The sequence below is a fragment of the Pezoporus flaviventris genome, unplaced genomic scaffold, assembly GCF_033815535.1.
Source record: "Pezoporus flaviventris isolate CSIRO_AGI_PZ_B2104156 unplaced genomic scaffold, CSIRO_AGI_Pfla_v1 ptg000036l, whole genome shotgun sequence".
Lineage (NCBI taxonomy): Eukaryota > Metazoa > Chordata > Aves > Psittaciformes > Psittacidae > Pezoporus > Pezoporus flaviventris.
In genome coordinates, this window is record NW_026892584.1 from 21,762,745 (window position 1) to 21,783,632 (window position 20,888).

At 37.7% G+C, this 20,888-nt stretch overlaps 1 protein-coding gene across 2 annotated transcripts; it reads left to right on the forward strand.

Moving 5' to 3' along the window:
- Positions 1-382: 382 nt before the first annotated feature.
- Positions 383-20,758, forward strand: G2E3 (G2/M-phase specific E3 ubiquitin protein ligase). Of its 2 annotated transcripts, none has more exons than XM_061463466.1 (16): positions 383-456; positions 3,102-3,153; positions 4,200-4,297; positions 6,288-6,389; positions 6,974-7,098; positions 8,800-8,965; positions 9,630-9,736; positions 10,686-10,802; positions 12,209-12,333; positions 12,425-12,554; positions 13,236-13,361; positions 14,480-14,790; positions 15,448-15,629; positions 15,789-15,961; positions 18,734-18,973; positions 19,515-19,674. In XM_061463466.1, exons 2-15 carry the CDS (start codon positions 3,117-3,119, stop codon positions 18,939-18,941), a joined length of 2,007 nt encoding a protein of 668 aa, XP_061319450.1. In that variant the 5' UTR covers positions 383-456; positions 3,102-3,116; the 3' UTR covers positions 18,942-18,973; positions 19,515-19,674. The 2 variants fall into 2 exon arrangements, with proteins under 2 accessions (XP_061319450.1, XP_061319449.1); XM_061463465.1 differs by lacking the exon at positions 19,515-19,674 and adding an exon at positions 20,104-20,758 and having other exon boundaries at positions 384-456; positions 18,734-18,933.
- Positions 20,759-20,888: the final 130 nt, after the last annotated feature.

Consider the following 20,888-nt stretch of genomic DNA (forward strand, 5'->3'; position numbering starts at 1 on the left):
TTAGACGGGGCAACCTGGTCCAGTGGAAGGTGTCCCTGCCCGTGGCAGGCAGCGGGGGTGTAACTAGATGATCTTAAGGTCCCTTGCAACTCTATGACCTGCGCCGCGTCAGGACAGCGGTTGCTGATGAAGACAGGTGAGGCTGCCGACACGCCACAGCCTGGTCACGGCCATTTGTAAGGTTTTGCTCAGCGCGGCAGCGGACACAGAAGCCAAGGAGTGCCGATTCCTGCCGTGGGGCTCAGCAACTCAGCGCTGCCCGCCGTGCCCTCCAGTCAAGTACCGATCTCCATGCGCCCACATCCCCGCCCACGGAGCCGCCATGCCCGGCCACAGTGGCCGAGCACCGATGCAGCGGATGGGGGGCGGGACTCGGCGGGAGGCTGGCTCCCCGCTTCCGGCCCAGCGGCGGATGTTGGAGTTTGAATTGTCTGTCAGTTAGCTAGGCTGCCGCTGGTGAGTAACGCTTTGAGAGGCTGCGGCTTTGCCTCGCGGCCTTGGGGCGGGCTGAGCCTGAGGTGGGGAGGGCTACCCTGCAGGGGGCGAAGGGAGGTAGACTGGGGCTATGAGCCGCCGAAGGGGCAGTGTGAGCAGTCATGGTTTCCTGAGAGCGAAACCCGCGGGGGCGAGTCACCCAGTGCGGCCGTGGGACAGAGGGACGAAGGAGGGAGATGGGACGGGGCCTCGCTGGCGGCTCTTCCCACAGATAGTGCCACGGCCGTTCTGCCTGTTGAAAAAGGCGTCGGCCAGGTTTAGTGATGAGACCTGTGCGAGATTCGGACAGTAAGTGGTCGCCCGCCCTTCAGTGAGTTGGGCTTCCTGGAAGCGTAGTATGTGCCGGGGGATGGGCTCCTTGCAGGACACGGCGTCGTGTTATGCACCGCGAAGGGAGCGTGTGTATCTAGGACATACTGCACGGACGGGCGGAATCCGGGAGGGTTCTTTGTCCGTATGCCAGAGAAAGCGTGCACTGGAATGTGGCCTGGGGGGTTGCGTTTGTTTCTTTTCCCATTCTCTAGTTAAGAAACTCCATAAAGCACTTTCTGTTCTGGAGCAGTAAAGAGAGAACTCGGCAAAACCTAAATATCCGCTTTGAGGATATTTTTTTTAGCCTGTTTAGGCAAAGTAAACGCATTCTATTTACACCTGGGTTTTCATAAACGCTGCGTGGTAACCTGTTCCTGTCTTGCAAGTAGACTCATGCTGCACTGCTTTATTCCTGTGGAAAACCCCATAGGACTTGTGCCCGGAGCCTCAATGGTTGCTCTCTCATATCCTTTTAACTTACAAATTTGAGCTCCGGGTTCATTTCCCTGAAAGATTCTGATACAAATAGAAGGAATCTGGGAGGGGGGAAATGTAGTAGCGATTTTTTTTCCCCTGTTCTGCTGGAGCCAAGGAAAGGTGTAGGGGAAGGTGCATTTCTTGTTTCCAGGCACGTACGTGCGTTCTCCACCGGCAGGGCTTTTTACAACCCACAGAGGTGAAAAATCTGACCTTGTGTCGTATATAGAGGCTGTTTGTTGTGGCTCTGGTAGGTTCAGGTCGGCGAAACTGGTGGTGACCATTGGGAAATGCCGAAGAAAAGGGAACGTGTGAGCTGCGTGCTGCTCTTTCGCTGCCCCTGTACCTGATCGAGTTTGGCTTTTGTAACTTAGAAAAAGGGAAGTGTGTTTCTGCGAAAACTGTAGTCAGTTATTTCACTGGGCTGTCGGTGCAGTGTGTTCTTAGGAGCCTCTTGACCTAATTCCGTTGCGGCACTGTTTATTTTTTAGATTCTTTTCCTTTTAGACGAAGGTCTTTTGTGTAGAGCTACTCCGGTTCTCTAACAAAGTGCAGCGGCGCAGTTGCCTTATGTCTGAGACTTCTGCCTCCCTTTTTCGTTTTTGTTTTTTCTTTCTCAATAGAACTCGTCCAAAAACTCCAGTGAAGGAGCTGCAGTACTTTGCAGTGGTTTGGATTAGCCTGAGGTTTGTTCCCGAAGCCTGTACCTGGGGGTCATGAAAACTATAAATACCAAAACTGCGATAGCTCAGAGTCTGTCAGGCTTTTGTTTTGGACGCTGGGTTTGTTACCGGCTGCCTCCCTGCTCACTTTGGCGTGTGTGAAGAAAGTTGTCTGGCTGCCTGGGAGGTCAAGCGTGGAGCTGGAGGCAGTCACGCGTGATTCTTTGTCTTGCAAAGCTTATGTAATCCTTTCTTCAGTTTCCCAAGAGAAAGGCAATTCAAAGATCTACATATATGCTCTGAAAAGGGTTCTACTTTACACTAGAGAAAGAGTAATCATGCTATGGTGAAGAAACAAGTATTTTTATTTTTTTCTCCCAAGGTGGGCTAGGTTGTGTGGTGTGGCATGCAGTAAAGGCCAGCTCCCCCTATATCCACATTAATATATCTTGGGGATCTCATTTTTAGGTGCATGTGATGTTTGAAAGAAATGTGGGCTAGGTCGGTGTTTCCAAATAAATTATTTCCTAGTCTAGAATGTAAAGTACGTAGTTCTAAATAGTGTAAATTCATCTTTATCCATGTCCCTGTCCCCTCACTGTTTTGGGGCTTTTTTTTGTTTTTCATCTTGGATCAGGATTTCTTCAACTATGCCAGGATCCCTCATTTCCTCCAAACAGTGGAGACTATCTGCATAGTTGCATCACTGTTCTATCCAGTTAATTTTTAATTCCAGGTTCCTCAATCTTCATTTGAGCTGGACTCACTGCCACCTCCTTGGTTGTCCATGGCTCATTATGTTTAAGATAACTACAAACTCTACAAATAGGTCTGTACGTAATTAGCTGATGCACTGGACTTTACTTTCAAAGAGAAAATAGAGTACCTTATTTGGTAGTTCAGGGAAATAGTTAAAAGTTGCTACATGTTTCACTGGTCTGAGAACATGTTTTACGAACATCTGCATCCTGCTTTCTGAACCCCTATCTCTCACCATAACAGCTGAATTTTGTTCTTGATCCCATTTTTAGTTTACTGAGTTTGGGTGGGGTTTTGTTTGTTTTTCTTCAATTTAAAGTAAATGTAAAAGTGGTATATATTGGTCATTGTTAATGCATGAGATGTATTTAACACCTCACCACTTTTTCATGACAGCCAGAAAAACTCAGGATGAGTGAAAACAATGATTTACACATTCAAAGTTCATGTAAGTAAGGTTTTTATTTAACAGCTATAGAAAACTTTAATCTGCATATATAATAACAGTAATAACTTGCTTTATTTGGGCTCAGAGAACAGGTGGATTATCAGTACTCAAATTATGTTTGAACCACTTGTGTCAGAGAATGAAAAAGAAGTAACTGGTAAACGTCCTTGGATTTGCTTGCTTGAAATTTTGAATTTGCTTGAAAAATTTAAAATAGTCTTTTCTGTAGATATTCTAAGAAAGTAACCTTGGGAATTAGCCTCCTAATCACACAGAGCTGTGTTTGAGCTGCATCATTCAAGGCTTTTAGGCTGAAGCAGTACCTCTAGTCTCATCATGACTATGTCCTTGATAGAATATTGAAAATGTATCTTGCATCTATTGAGAATTGAAAGGAAGATATTAAATCTCAGTGGAAGTGTTCTAGTGGACTAGGAACTGCAGAAATGGGGAAAATCTAAAAGTTTTAGTTGACTTCAGTGTTGTCTCAAATCCTTGAATGTCTTGAAACTAGCACGTTTTAAAAGCACTGGTAGCATCTGACTTGACGCATGCAGTCAGGATACCATTCATATGCTTTGCACAAAGGTTATCACAAAGGTATACAAAGAGACAGTTAAGTTTCTTCATGGGTTCTAATATGGTGATGTCTTTATGTACAATACTAAAACCAGTTATATTTTGCACACATTTGGACATTATTAGCCATTTGATAATTATCTTTAGGTGTTTTGGAAAGAACTTTTCAGTTGGGAATGCAGTCGAGTTATGAATTTAGCTCAGGTAATAGTCCTTTCCTGAGTCAGAAGGCAGGTGTAACTGGTGAGGTATTTTCTTTTTAGTAACTACAAAAGGAGCAAGTAGTACCCTCTTCTGTATTTACTGTAGAATTCAACATTAAGCAGAGAGGGGTGCCTACTGTCCTTTATCCAGTAATCTACTTCAAGATGCGTGTGATTAAGAGACATAAAGATTACTTCTCTACAAGTGATTCATAGTAATTCATACATTCATTATGTGATTATAGACATGATTCTCTATTTTAGCTTGTGTTCTCTGTGGACGTACAGATGACTGCCCTGAAAAGTATGGAGAAAAAAAGACCTATGTGGAATACAATCTCACTGTTCATTATTACTGTTTGGTAAGTATGTGGAATTGATCTTGGAGCTTGTCTGTTTTAACAGAAAAATAAATAAATAAAACATACTAAATAGTAATAACGTGTCCAAACAGCTGTTATAACAGTTTTGTTGTTGTAAAGCCTGAACACTTAAGTTGAAATTGTAGCCTTGAAACCTGTCATGCAGCAGATAAAATAGATCCCCAAAAGACTTATCCAAAACTAAATTCTGTTCATGATCCATTTAAATTAATTTACTTAGTTCTTTCAACCTGTTATAGCAATGAAGGTTCATATTAAGAGAAAGGGAAAAGATGCACGTGCATATTCGCTTATGTAGGAGAATTAGAGTTTTGAAATTTGGAATGTGAAAATTTTACCCCTTGTCAAAAAAAGTAGAGAAAAGTTGTCCTTGTTTTTTCTCGTTTCTCATTAGTTCTTGCTTGGCTGTGAGTTATTCTACAACATTACTTAGGCATTGTAAGACTGAAGAAATAGTCCTACTATTCAGTTTAGTAATATGCACCCTACTGATCATGTAGAGCTACAGTATCACTATTTAGAAAAAGCTTGTAATTTGAACAGAGCTATGAATATAAACTACAACTGAGTGTCTTTTGTTACCACTTGACAGTTTACAAGATTCGTATTCTTAAAGGTATACTTATGCTACCTTCTAAACTCTAAATTTTTGCAGACCTTTAAAATAATACGACTACTTTTTTAAAAAAAAAGTGATTTTTGTTAATAAACACAGTTTGAATTTTTTTCCCCCCAAGTTTAAAAAAAAAGTCTCAAGAATATCAGGAGCAATTTGAGTGTTTTGGTTTTTGGTTGTTTTTTTTTTTTTTTAACTCAACCAGTCTAAAAATTGTGTTGACTGCAGATGGTTTATTCAAATCCTTCAAAGCCTAGGCAGAGTGGAGGTTTTCTGAATTTACGTAAAGATTATTTTTTATATTACTTTTTTCTTAAATAAATTTTAAGCAGCTGGAAGGAAATTTAGGTGTGTTCATGATGATTTTGCCTTGTGTATAGGCCATATGAAATGATAGGAAGAAGGCCTTTCCTGGTGGAGCAAAACGGCTAGAAAAGGGCATGCTTCCAACACTGAGCCTTATGACTTATACTTTACTGTGATGAGCTTCCTGCAGTCATCTTTTAGTTTTGATCCCTGATGTTTCTTAAAAACAAACAAAAACCTATGATTTTACTTAACTACAATGAATATTATATAACAAAAGAGTTCTTCTGGGAAGAGGCCAGTTAGTGGTGCAGTTTGATTTTTCTTTGCTAAATGTCTTGCATTTGGGAAAAAAATACATTCTTAATTTGGTCTGGTCTAAAATTTTATATTTATTTGACTAAAATATTGATAAAAGTCTTTAGTTAGAAAATGATGCTGTGTTAAAATTATAAAATAAATATAAAATGAGATTCTAAAGAATATAGGAGGCATAAAGTTGTGAAACTAGTTACTTGAATTTTGTGATGTAAATGCCTTGCTTAGTAAGTTTAAATTATCATTAGGCTGTTCTGACTTGCCTAGTTACTGGATTCTGTTTTATTTAATTTTCTAAAGTGAATTACTCTTCCTCTTAGGTTGCACTTCAGTAGAGATACTTCCTACTGTGCTTCATTATCTCCACAGCGCAATTGTCATTCACATTAACTAACCTAATTTAATTTTGCTTCCTCTGAAAGTAATTGTTTGACAATTACCTGAATAGTGTATGCTTTCAAAGGAAGGTAGAACACACCATCTTGGGTTCTACTGTATTACCTAAGACTTTGATGTTATGAAATATTTATTTTCATGTTACTATTCCCTACTGTGTCATACCAGATAAAATGTATAGATGTTTTGGATGAGTTTAAAAATTTTTCATCATTAAAATGTTTGCACACAAGCTTTGTTAGACTAAACTTCTCTTACTTGACAAATACAATGTAAGTAATTGTAAATCTTTAGGTAGGTAAATGTTTTAAAATACTTAATTTGTTTTCATAGTTGATGTCAAGTGGCATTTGGCAGAGAGGGGAAGAAGATGAAGGTGTAGATGGATTCTTAATCACGGATATTAGAAAAGAAGTGAATAGAGCTTCAAAACTGGTAATAATGAAGTCTTTGGCCTTTACAGGGGGGAGAAAGTAACTTTTAAGTTCACTTAAAACCTGTGGGGTTTGGTTTGCTTTCTTGACAATGGGCAGTGTGCTGAGCCTATTCAAGCATCTGAGTTTTACATTTAAGTAACAAGTATATTGTGTTCTTGGAAGCCACAAAGGCTAATAAACCCTGCGGAAGTTTATTAAGATTTTTATTTTCTGGGTATGTTGCAGATAAATAAGGCTAAATTACACACACATAATACCTCATGACATTAAGCTGAGCCTCAAGCTGACATTATCTAATTTTATACATGCATTTAAGCTATAGGTACTGGTAAAATAACATGTATTTTGGCTTACATATCACAAGTAAATATGCATATGAAACAACTATATATCTTTATATATCTTGTGAAATAACTATATATCTTTACTCCTTGAAATAGAGCTAAAACACAATAGTCTTGTTGCAGAATCTATTGGCTGATATTCTTTCTTACACACTTTGTAATATTTCTGTTGGTTTAATTCCTGTAATTTGACTTTAGAAATAACAGAATATTAACATGTAAACAAAATTATTCCTAGACATGTAACATCTGTAGAAAAAAGGGTGCTTCAATTGGATGTGTAGCCCCCAAATGCAAACGAAGTTACCATTTTCCTTGTGGGACACAAAAGGAATGTATTTTCCAGTTCATGGAAGACTTCAGGTAAGTTCTGGGATTTTGTTGCTTTTTCGTTTTCAATTCATTGTGTTTATACAGGGTGTGATCTGTTTCTTAATGGGTTCTCATTGGATTAGCTATTAATTATAAATGACACCCAGTTTATCTAAGGAAAAAATACCTGATTAGTGGAAAAACATGAAGGCCAAGCAGTTATATTACATATCTAGTATCTATAAACTAAATTCTCAACACTTTTAAGGGTATAATTTAGTCCTTCTACAAATTGTTGTATTGTTTATGAAATTGAGCATTAAGTCCTGAACTCTTGAAATAAACTGCACAATGGTTGGGTTTGGGTTTTTTGTTTGCCTACCTCCTTTGCTGTGCCTTTGTTGAAATGGCAGCGCTGTGGCTGCCTATCTCTCAACCGTCAAAACACACTGTATGCTATTCCATCATGTTTCAAAGCACAGGACTTCTAGATCTGGTTGTTAGAGATGGACTGCAGGAGAAATCTGTTTAATATCAGATGTCTAAAAAAAATTTTATTTTCTTTTGCTATTATCTGTCTAGAATCGTGCTGTAATCAAAATACTCTTGAGGGCATCTGATAATGGCTTTATTCTACTGTAAGCATAGTTTGTAGGGTGGGTGGTTTGAAGTCTGGCAGGCACTTTAACTTGTTAAATAAACAACTTGTAGTTTATTTAGTGTAGTAAGTTGAGCACATGTAAAATGATACATTTCCAGAAAGCTTTCATCTAGAGCTGCATTTCTTGGCTGTCTTAGATCTTCAGAAATAAGCTAAATTACAAAATTTGTCATGCTACTTAGACTTTGCAGAATCAATATGCAAACTCAAAATTGCTCCTTTAAAGTCTTAGTAACATTGAAGTTAGGAAGAACTTGAGGTTCTGAGGATAGGAAATGCATTATGTGGACCAAAAGGTATATGATCTCTGTATGTTAAAGAGTGTCAGTTGCCAGCATGCTTCTTCCTTATATTGACTTCCTCCATTAGATAAGTGAGTTGTTTAAATGTGTTGTGGTTTAATCCTGATAGGCAGCAGAGCATCCCACAGCCACTCACTTACTATCCTCAGCAGGATGGGGGAAGAATTGGAAGGGCAAAAGTGGGAAAACTTGTGGGTTGAGATAAAGACAGTTTGATAGGGGAAGCAAAGCTGCATGTGCAAGCAAAGCAAAATAAGGAATTAACCTACTGCTTCCCATCAGCAAGCAGATGTTCAGCTCTTTCCAGGAAAGCAGGGCTTCACCATGTGTACAGTTACTTGGGAAGACAAATTTTATAACCCCAAATGTCTCTCCTCATTTCCCCCAGTTTTATTGCTGAGTTTGACACTATACAGTATGGAGTACCCCTTTGGTCAGTTGCAGTCAGCTGTCCTTGCTGTGTCCCCTCCCAACTTGTGCATCCTCAGTCTACTGCTGGCAGGGCAGCGTGATGAGCAGAAAAGGCCTTGTGTCTGTGTAAGCACTGCTCAGCAATAACTGAAGCATCCCTGAATCAAAACACAGCCCCATACAAGCTACTGTGAAGGAAAATAACTCTATCTCAGCCAAAACTAGTACGTGTCTGCCTTTTTCTGCCTTTTTAGCTTGTCACACAGCATTTATTCATGAAAAACATACAACAGGGAATTAATTTTGCTATCCTCAAATTTTATGAGGATGGTTCCTCAAATGCTGTTTTGATTGGTAACCTTATGTTGTTATTTTTAGATCTTACTGTTGGGAACATAAACCAGTCCAAAAGTTTCCAGTTAAAGAATCTGGAGGAACTTCACAGTGTACAATATGCCTGGATTTGGTTGAACAACTTCCAATATACGCTGTATTGAAAAGTCCTTGCTGTAAAAATGCTTGGTTTCATCGAGAATGCTTGCAGGTAACACAGGTTCTCCATTTCTTTTTCTCTTCTCCCAGAGATTACGTTTCTATAGTGTTTAAAAATAAGAAGCATTAGCTTAAAATTGTGCAAAATTCCTTAGGTTTAAGGGAGGCAGTAGGTATGGAAATGTACTGTGTTTGAAGGAGAATTGTGTTTTGGAGACAAGAGTCTTATAAGAATTCCCCCCCTCCGTATTTCTGTATGTGTGATGCATTTCATGCCTTTTGTTATTTTGAGGAATTAAAATCCAACCTAAGTAGTTGCCTTCTTGCAAATCATTACATGCAGAATCTTAATGCTAAATATGTTGTTTATCCCTTATCAGTTCTCTTTGCCTAAGTCCAGAGTTGGAAAAACTTACGAGGTTCTTTTCATAAACTCATTCTAGGTCTGAAGAGGTTGACTACAAAGGATTGTGGTTTTGTTTATGAATCCGATTCTAGCATGTGAGCTTTTGTCCTTTAAAAGAAGAGAAAAGGCTCACCATTTGCTTCAGTGTGAAATGACATCATGATTGATGTCATCTTTAACATCCATGTCAGGACAATATCTATGAATGTAATGGTTATAGATATTAAGGCATTATTTATTAGCGTCCTGAGGACAACAGTAATTCAATAATTGGTTTGTTTTTTTTGTTGTGTTTTTTTTCTTGACCCAGTATCAAGCTTTGAGTGCTGGGATATTTTTCTTTAGGTGCACAGTATGCAATAACAAGGACAAATTTCAGAAAGAAATGTTGAGAATGGGCATATACATTCCAGAAAGGTAAGTAATTTTACCAATAATCGCCCTTCTATACCAACTTTGATACAGTGTTAAGCCCATTCTTAATGTATTCAATGGAACTGCATCTGTTAATATGTGAAACTTCAGTTCTGCTTTCAGTGATAGAATGGTTTGGTTTGGTAAGGATTAGCCTGTTTCCTTTTAGCTATGCATAAAATTGTCAAAATCCAAATTAGTCATCTCGAACATAAAGCACAAAGCTCTGAAAATTCACTTATGCCATGATTCAACCAGGGACCTGTTTAAAAGATCAAAACACTTCTTAAAACAAAAATTTCACATGAACATGGCATTGTATTTTCTGTGCCCAAATTTTTAAATTACCTGAATTTTTGTCCAGACAGATTGATCACTCAGCCATCCAGGTTCCATCTTCTCCCAATCCCATTTTAGGGATTGCTAATTATATGCTTAGTATAACAACTGCTTCTAAAATTCTGAGTTGTTTTTCATTAGTTTCCACCATTAGATGGGGCTCAAAATAAGATGCAAAGACAGAATCTCAAGGTTCTGGGGAGGAAGAAGAGTTAAAATACTTGTTGAACTTCGCCATACTGGCCTGGAAAATTCTGCATTACTTTTCATGAGCCCATTTTCAGTGGTAACTTAAGTAGACTGCCAAAACAAATCCTCATGTTCCTTTGAGAGACAAAGTGGAAGGATATGAAAGACACAAACATGGACTGAGGTCATGTGAAAAATAATAAATATTTCAATCACAGTAACTTGACACAAGAAAAAGGCTGTCTGTGTATTTTATAGTAGTATTTTTGTTCCTAGATATTTTTCTTTCCCCTCTGAGTTCTGCCTAGAATGTGATTGAGATATCTTCCTGTGGTTATCATATGCATCTTTTATAAAGATAGAGCAACACGTTTAAACAGTCAGAAATACAGATGTAATAACAAATCTTCTGCCTTGTTTATAGGGATGCATCTTGGGAACTTGAAGAGAATGCATATGAAGATCTACTGCACTGTTATCAACATTGTGATATTAGAAGATGCCTGTGCAGGAAAGGAAGAGACTACAGTAAACCTGATAGGTATGACTCTTGCAGGAAGGTGTAACCTAGGATGGAATAGTTCTTTGGTGGTGTGGTGGTGTTTGGGTTTTAGTTTGGGTTTTTTTTTTGTTTTGGTGGTTTGTTTTTTAATTTAACTGCTTTAATACTTTTCAGCATCAGGTTTTAATGTCAAGCCAAGATACCATGTCCAAATAAAATGTTTGGTTTACTGTCTATAATCATATTTCAATTCTATTATAAAAGCCAAGAAAATCAAACCAGTTACCTTGTCCTGGTTCTCATTTGATACAGAGCTGAAGTAGAATATGTATATCCATATAACATAACATGTAGACTAGCATGTGCCTATTCTGTGTATTTTTCATTCAAAGATTAATTCAGCAATTTAACTGTTAAAATACATTAATGAATTTCTTTCATTAAAGAATTCTAACAGTATTCTAAAGTTCTAGACTTGGCTGAAAATCAACTAGCTGTGTAAAATAAATCTAAAATCGCTGTAGCTGCAAGCTATACCTCTGCATGCAAATGGCAGCTAGAATGTTGCTGATAGCTTAATGAGAGGCTTCAGTGATCATGCAAAAAGGCTATCCTTCTCTACCACTTGCTTAATTTTTTATTAATAAGTTCATTTTCTGCATTATTTCATGTTTTATTTGTGTGTTTCTGAAATGTGTGTCTTCCGCTGGCATGAGTATACTCAAAGCTGTCAGATCCTCTACTTTTAAGTTATTTCTATAGTACTGTGGTAGATTACTCCCTGTAGACACTAACTTGGTGTTGTACAGATTTGACCAAATGTTTTTTTGGTTCTTTCATGGCATGTGTGCACCTCAGGATTTACTTTGCCTTTTAAGAGTCATATGTTAGGCTTCCAGCATTTGAACTAATATCAGTCACACTTTTCATTGTCTTTTTAAGTAAAATTGAAGAAATCTAAACAAAAATCTTAACAGATACATAAACACTGTTATTAATGAAGAATCTTATTCAGAACATGTAAGACTAATAAGGTACGCTACTTGAAAAAAAATTACTATTTGGAACTATGGAACTACCCATAAAATAAAGGATGTTGCTGGCTAACAACGTGAGGAGAAAATACTGGTTGCAAGTATTGTCTTCAAGGCAGGGGAGCACACTAACTCACAGCCTCTTTCAATACATGGTGCTGGAACATGGGTAGCTTATTTTTTTTGTTGGGTTGGCTTTGTTTGGGGTTTTTTACGTGTAATAATACTCACAGGAATTGTGAGTATACCTTGTCTGAAGAAATTTCCCTTTCATTATATACAGTGCTACCACATTGATAAAACCATGCTTTGTTAGTTTGGTGTCTGGATTACACTTACAGTTGAGTGTTCTTTGTTTTAACTAGCGCCATTGTTCTGTCTAATTCTAAATACATAAGTTTGTAATTCTAGTAAATGGGAAATAAAGCGTTGCCAGTGTTGTGGTTCCCGTGGAACTCATTTGGCCTGTTCATCTATGAAGTCATGGGAGCAAAACTGGGAGTGCATGGAATGTAGAAATATCTTGGTAAAATCAGGTAAAATTATGGACTTCTTACAATGATGAATTTTAGTACTGTGTGTTTTACAGCTAGCAAAATTACTAACGTAATATAATGTAATCAACAGGGAACTATAGGAGACAGACAAAGCGTTCTTTGGCTACCTCTGAAAAGACAGATGGGACAACTTGTTTGCTGGAAGAACCATCTCCAAAGTGCCCTCGGCAGTCACCTGGATCTCAACGCAATATTCTTCAGTGTGTAATTTTCTGTTTTCAAGCAGAAACTGATTATAACATTAAATAGTATTTAAACATGAGGAGAGGTGATGGCTTATTCCATAAGAGAAACTTCTTGCAATAAATTGCAAACTGAATAAAATTGAAAGTTTAGTGACTGAAGTTTACTAAGCCCTGAGTCTGTAATTTGCTATTGTTATTTGCCTTCAGTGGCACATAAACCTGCTTTTAGGTTGATAAAATTGAATCCTTGTAAAAGCAGTCTTAACAATTTAGAGGTAACATTGAATGTGCAAATGGCAAAACTTAAAGCTAAGATTGTTCATCAGTATTTTTTCCACATGAATAGCATGCTAGAAATCTAGCTTACAGAGGTGTTTATTTGAATAATGTTTTCCTCTGCTGTAATGAAAACTTTTCAAGTCTGTAGAAACTACTATTTTTAGGTTTTACTCGATGTATCAGTCAGGATTTCCATCTCATGTATGGGATCAACTAAAAACTGATCTTAAAACCACCACATAATTAAATACTGAATTAGTAGTTCAGTAGTTCAGGTACAGGTAGACTTCATGTAAATGAACATACAAATGAGATTTGGTTCTCAAACAGTGGAAAACTATGTTGCTGCCTTCAAATAAGAAGTGTTTATGCATTCTTCAGTTGTGTCTCTTTTCAAAATACTGTTTTGGATTGTAGCTCACCAAAGATTATGTGCCAGAACAACTTGTCAACCTGCTCACACTTAGAACTTCCAGCATCCAACAGAGTGAGGATGTCCTTATCTCCACTGATGTCAAACAGGAACTGGTCCCCGAGGAAAAAGTATTATTTTTTTTTTTTCTGTTTTTCCTATGTTGAAGAGTAATCTAGCACATCACTATACCGAATTTCCTACAGAACATGGTGTGTGTGTGTATATAGTAGCTATATATATTTGTATGTGTGTGTATGGAGTCACTGAAAAAATGGAATGAGTACACTGAAGAGTTGAAATTGTAATTTAATGAAAGCTTCTGCTGTTTCTAAATGCAGGGGGTGAGGAGAAAGGAGTAGTATCTATTGAGAATTTTTAGGTTTGGTAGTGAGGGAATCAAAACCCATAAATGCATATTTGTCCTTGTGAACAATAGCTGTTCTTTGGAAAAGGGTGAATAAAAATAATCCTAATTACATTCTTCAGATTAGACATGTCCTGCATTTTCGATGGTTTAGTATTTGTGCCATAGGATTAGTTTGTGATTATGCTAAAATCAGTGGTAAAGTAACATGGTTTAATACAGAATAATCAGTTTAGGGATGCAAAATTCTTTGTTTTGTTGTAAATACTTAGTTTATGAATTCTATTATGAATTCTATATGCTAAAAATACTGATGGGGTGATTAGTTCCAGTAGGTAGAGTTGAAATAGTTTTGTTGCAAGTTAAAAAGCAAAGAAATGGTCTTATTTAGACTGGTGTCTTTTATAAATGAGAGCTGCAACTTTTCTCGCTACTCAAATGTATTTTTGATTATAGTGACAAAGATTAAATATTAGTGTATAGCTGACAGTACGTTCCCATTTGGTTGCAAAACATATCTAACACACAAACATGGAAGGCTCTTCAATTTCTCACTTGTTTCATATTATTCACACGTAGAGTAAGTGTGAGAATTGATTTGCACTGTGTTGGTGTAACTGAATTAAGGAAATAACCATTTTATGCCAAGGTAATTATTTTTACCTCCTTTCTTTTCTAGCTCTTATAGGTACTTTTGCCACCAGAGTTAGAATTTGAGTAATCTACACTAAATATTTTGCAGATAAAATGTAGGCAATACCTAAATGTACCAAAATATTTAAGGGGGTGTTTTTCTTAATAGATTTTAGAGTGTTTCTTGTATAACTGTTGCTAATTATGAACCATAGCTTTAATCTGAAAATATGTGCCACTTTCTTGTAGGCATTTAAGAAAGGAAAGAAGGGAAGTTTCTAATATACTGAAGGAGTTAAGGCTGCAAGTTAATGCAAAAACTACAAGGCTTAACATCGATGCTGAAAATATCTGGAATAGTGCTTTAAAAGGATTTAGACAGAGCAACTTCAGTCCTACAAATGCCATTGAAATAAAGTTCACAAACTGCAAAAGTAAATCAAAGACAGACACTTCTGCTGCAAAAAAACGCCGTTTCTTCCAGTTACTAATGCTTCACCTTCAGAATTCATCATTGTTTGAGGGCTCTTCTGCAAAGAACTTGTCTCTTGATTTTCAAGGTAGTTAAATGCTTTATTCAAGAATACATTAAGAACTGTGTAAATTGAAAGGTTTGGGTTTTTTTTAATCTTCAGCCAGTATGACTGTCAGTTCACAATTATAGTCCTGATGGAAAGAAATTGGGTTTTTCTGAATCTTTTTGCTTTTCAGTTCTTAAGGGGCGTGGGGTATGGATTGGTAATTCAAAAAAAATGGTTTAGTTGGAAAAGTTGATGACAACCAAGGAAAAAATACAGCATATCATTACACTTGGAACTTTTAAATTGATTTGTTCTCTACAAGTGAACTTCTTCCTGACTTGCTTTCTCTGTTACTTATTTTCCTTTCCTTAAATTTCTAGAACATTATCTCTGATAGCATGATGTCTGAACACCCACACTTGGTTTCTTATGCTTCAGAATTAAACCTGTATTGGGTACAAAGTGGAAGGATGTTACATCTCCTCCCAAACATTGATAGTGGCTGAAGGGCTGGAGTAAAAAGAATGTGGTATTTCTATGTAAAAAATACCAGTGTTATTGTTTCAACTAGCAGGAGATGGCAATCCTCATTTGTTAAAACTCCTAGAGAAAAAAGGAATTGCATTTTAAGATTTCCTGTTTAAAAAAAATAAATAAATCTGTGCATATATAGTAAATATATTTTTTCATTTGCAGCTGTAAAGGAGAATCTTTACTTTGAAGCTGGTAAAATGATCGCAGTTTCTCTGGTTCATGGTGGCGCATCTCCTGGTTTCTTTTCCCAAACACTGTTCAGTTGTCTTGTCTATGGTCCAGAGAATGTGAAGCCAGCTTTGGAAGATGTTGCTGATGCACATGTCGCAGAAACAATAAAAATGGTAATAAAAAGTAAACTTACTGGCAAGTTGTTCATGACTGTATTTGGAGATGTGTACAGGCTTACTGAATATAACTTTTGTTCAGATTAAAAAGCCTATTTTTCGTATATATATACACAGGCTTGTAATAAATTCCTTGCTTTCTATCTTCCAATACAGATAAAACATGCAAATAGTCTATCCAGCCTACAGTCTACAATAAACAACTGCTACGAGTTCCTTGGTGCTGCTGGATGTTTAAGACCTATAACAGCTTTGTGTGATAAGGATGTGCTGGTGAATGACCTACTGATCCACCATGTGATCAAGAGAATCATTTCACCTTTAGAAAGGTTTGCTTGAATTTTCAAAATTCCTGGATATTTTCTCACCAAAATACTAAATAATACATTTCTAAAACTAACTTTGACATGTGCTTACTCATTCTCCATTTCGACCAATGTACTGTAATTTTCAATGGATTAAGTAGCAACTGTAACTAGTTAGTTAAACTGAAAGAATAAAATTATTTCCCTGCATATCCACTCCATTCCACTGCTCCTTGGTCACATTCCTTTTTAAACCTTCTGAAGAGGGCATAGTTTTAAACAATATTGCTGTCCCAAAAGTGGGATTGTTACCTGGTGTGCAAAAAGCCAGTACACACACAGAGTCAAGGTATTTTATTGTCAGCTGTATTGCAAAATAGGGTGCTGGGCGGAAGCTCTGCAAAGCTAACAGACCTTAGTTTTGTGTACCTCAGCTAATATACATTTCAGAGAAAAAAAAATTGTTTTTCATTGGTCAAGAGTTACCGAATATATGATTAATTAGTACTCTTCTACTGGGTAAATTGTTCTTGCTTGCCATGTAAATGAGCATGCTCACATGAAGGATGGGGGGGAAAGGGGAAAGGAGCCTTTTCAGTCTTGAATTGGGTCAGTGGTCACGATCTCTCCCTACCACCTTTACTTCTCACCCAGCTACTGCCATTTCTTGTTAACTACTTGTTTTTCTAGTGCTTGTTTTCTCTTTGGCACCTTCTGGTACAGATGTTTTTTATCAGTCTTTAGCAGTTCCAAGGTTAAGGTAGCTAGTAAGGAATGCATTGCTTTACAAAGTCTTGTTGTTCTAAGTGATGTTAATCTAGCTGGACACTGTTATCACCATGGCAAATTCCACTCTTGCTGTGCAACAGCATGAAAAGCCTGCACTACTGAATTGCTCTAGCTTATGTTAATTTTTAATTCAGAATTGTTTGAATTTAAAATCTTTAAACTTCAGAAGTATTAAATATATGTTTAGAATTTAATTGAGTTGTCCAGAGTTTGAAGTAGGGAGTTTGTGTGCCATTAGGAGGGCAATAATGTGCACAGGTGTGACTTGGCCTACTTAAAATTGGTGCATTGTTTGTTCCATGAGGTAGTGATGACTTCAAATAGCTGGGAAAGTTGCAGCTGTTGACTGTTTTTTGATTGGCTTATCACCTTACTTCCACGTTACATTCTTCAACTGCTCAGTAAAAAGACAGATGCTAATTTATCCAACAAGTGTAGTTTGGTTTATACTTAATGCATTTAGGGTGTTATCCTTGACAAAGTTGAATCAACTGAATCTGCAGAAGCTACGAAACTTAATTTTGATTGTGATGATTTTTTTAATGAAGTTGAGAATAATTAATCTTTCAGTGAAGACCCTCTTCAGGTGGCATATTTGACCAATCTATTATCATATTTTAAATGTAGCCAGTTAAAAGTGAAAAGTAGTTAAGTAGCCTGTTTATGGGAAAATGCTGGTTTGTGCATTTCTGGAGATGTGCTTAAAATGTACAAAAGGGAGTACAGCATGAATGTTCTTGTCAGGGACTGATAGTAAGTAAAGAGTTAGTCACTTTATCTGTTAATGTTTTACACTACTGACTGTACACATTCAGCATCTTTATTCTGAATTTTACCGATTTAGCCTCTTGATATCTAAAAGATGATGAGTAAACAACTAAAGTGAAATTTTAATTCTGGTTTAACATGGTGGTTAAGTTGTAAAGCCAGTTGCTTGAATTATTCTTACCCAGTACACTGTAACTAGTAGGTTTTTTCACCCTACAGAGCTTTGATTTTCTTTAAAAAAAAAAAAATTAAATCACAGAAACAAATTGGTGTGTAGGTGAGAAGGGACTTCTGGAAGTTACCTTCTTCACTCCCACCCCGCTCAAGCAGGGCCACCTAGAACCAGTTGCCCAGGACTGTGTCCAGACAGCTTTTGAATAACTCCACAGATAGAGACTTTCTGGGCAACCCATGCCAGTGATTGGTCACCCTGAGAGTAGAAAAGTATTTGCTGATGTTCAGCTGGAACCTCCTGTGTTTCAGTCTGTGCACATTGCCTCTGGTCCTGTCACTGGACACCACTGAAAAGAGCCTGGCTCTGCCTTCTTTGCATACTGCATTCAGATACTTCCACACACTGAGATTCCACCTCAGCCTTCTTTTCTGCAGGCTGAACAGTCCCAGCTCTCTCAGCCTTTCCTCAAAAGGTTATGCTTCAGTCACAAAGCCCAGCACTGGACACAGCACACCAAGTGTGGCTTTACCATTGCTGGGAAAGGATCACCTCCCTGAACCCTGGCCCTTGGCACCACAATTTCTTATGCAGCCCAGGATACTGTTATCTGTATTTGCCATGGGGAGAAATAATAACATGTGAACCCATGCAGACTGCAGAAGCCAAGTGAAGGGTATCTTTTCAGACACCTAATTTTGCCTAGGGATGAAAAAGTTTCTAAAGGGATATTCGTAAGAAAAAAGTTCAGTATGTTCTCACATAAAAATTAAAAAGTAAACCATGGCTGTATAGTCAAGTATTAGCAAATTTAGTTTCTGTTTATCACTGGTATTTCTTTCATCTGCCCCAAATGCTCCACAGGAACAGATTGTTAAAATGAGAATTCAATGCATTGTCCAAGGTGGGACTACCATGTACCTTTAATTGACCAGACTTGGAGACTGCAGATGGGAAAACTTCATTATGTCTAGTCTTACAGCTTTATAAAATGCAAAGTATGATTAGTTAGTTACTACTTTTTTGATCCATGCTTGCTCTTCTTTCCCCCCTCTCCCCACTTCTAGTTTTAGGCAAGGTTTGAGAACTCTTGGTGTGCTAGAGAAAATGCAAATGCATCCGGATGCATTCTCTAGTATATTGTGCCACAAACCTGAAGGACTTTCAGTAGAAACTCTCTGTGATCTCTTTACAATCCATTCCTCGTCAGATGTAAATGAAGTTGAAGGTGCTGATTTTTGGATGGCTTACTTGCAAGATGTGAAAAGTAAGTAACTTTTTTTTCCTTTCCCCCTGTCGTGGTTTAAGTCCACTCAGAACCATGTAGTTGCTCTCTCGCTCATCCCCCTTCCTCCCGCCCTCCCCCAGCTTTCGGAGGGAGGGGGAGGAGAATCAAAAGAATGTAACTCTTGAAATTAGAACAGTCCAGTAACTAAGGTATAACACCACCAATTGCTTCCACCAATAATAATAATGATAAGGGAAATAACAAGGGAAGAGAATACAACCGCTCACCACCTGCTGACCAATACCTGCCTGACTGAGCAGTGATCTAGCCCCCAGCTTATATAGTGGGCATGACATGCTGTGGTATGGAATACCTCTTTGGTTAGTTTGGGCCAGGTGTCCTGTCTCTGTTTCCTCCTGGCTTCCCCTCCTCCCTGCCAGAGCATGAGACTCAGAAGGTCCTTGGTCAGACTAAACGTTACTAAGCAGCAACTGAAAACACTGGTGTTAGCAGTGCTGTTCCCAGGCTGAAAGTCAAAAACACAGCACTGCACCAGCTACTGAGAAGGAGAAAAATGACTGCAACTGCTGAACACAGGACACCCCCCCATCTCCATTCAGGGTATTTAGCTGCTGGTATGTGAACAGGGTTTGGATTTTAGAGTTCAGTACGGTAAATAAATGAAGGTTTTGAGGTCACTGTCAGTTCCTCATTGTTCGTTCTTCCCCTCTTCCTTACTAATTATAATTTCTGAAAATTCTAATGAAACTTGAGAAGGGTAAATATATGAAAGATGACGGTTGGTTTGGGGGTTTTGTTTGTTTGGTTTTGGGGTGTTTTTTTTGTTTTTTTTAAAGGCACTCTCCCTCACCCTGAGTGGTACAAAAAAATCCTTTATTCCTCTGTCTTTAGCTTTGCTGTTAGCTTATTAGATAGTCTCAAGATGAAAGCCAGTGGTCTCTTGTTGCAGAAGAGGTTTTCTTTCCTATTTACTTAAAATTTTTCAAAACTAACCCAAGTGGGTTTTTCATCCTGAAAATTTTCTTATTTGCCCATATAAATGCATATTAATTCGGGGTATTGATCTTGGTTTCCTGCTTCCAGGTTTTTTTCCATCTAACACTTAACATTCAGGATAATGGTTTATTGGTAATAGGGTATAAATGATACAACCTAATCCTGCTTGTGGTTTGTTTGGTTTTTTTTTAGGTGGTGAGTCTGTAGTGACATTGGAGGATATTCTGCTCTTTGTAACAGGCTCTTTTTCTATACCCCCCACTGGGTTTGATCCTGAACCTACTGTTAAGTTTTCGCATATAAGGTATCCTGTTGGAAACAGACTCCATAATTGCTTAGAGCTCCCTATAACAAAGACGTATGAGCAGTTTAAGAATAAAATGGAGTTCACCATCAGAAACACACTAGGAGTTGAAAGAGAATAAAATTTTTGCTACAAACTGGATGTTGAAAACTTCCAAATCTCTGCAGGAATGTCTGCTTGCAAATTGCTACTGTATTTTGGGACAGCATACTCTCGGCCTTTTCCCCCAAGCATATGCTAAAAGTAGTAATTTTGTAAGATGGAAAACAATTTTCAGATGAAAATGCTCTTTACCTGTCAAAACATCTTCCTCTTTGAAGTTGCCTTTAAGAGTCAGCAGTCTCTTGGAGAAGTACTTTAAATGTCTACTTTTGCTGTAGACAAGCATGAAATGTTGTCAAATTATGTAACATTCTAGCTATTTCCCATGGGTAAGTATGATTGATTTACATACTTAATTAGCTTATTTATTAAAGTTAAATCGGGTACATTTTGAAGATCACTGCTGTAGAGCTTTGTCTCAAGTAAAACTGTGATGTAGTTCTTCAGTTGTTCCATGTACAGTTTTTTTCAGTAATAGTTTTTATATTGATGACTCGGGGGGGGGGGGGGGACGACACGGGTGATAATTCATACAAACCTATGAAAGGTCATTTTGGTTAGTGCATTAAAA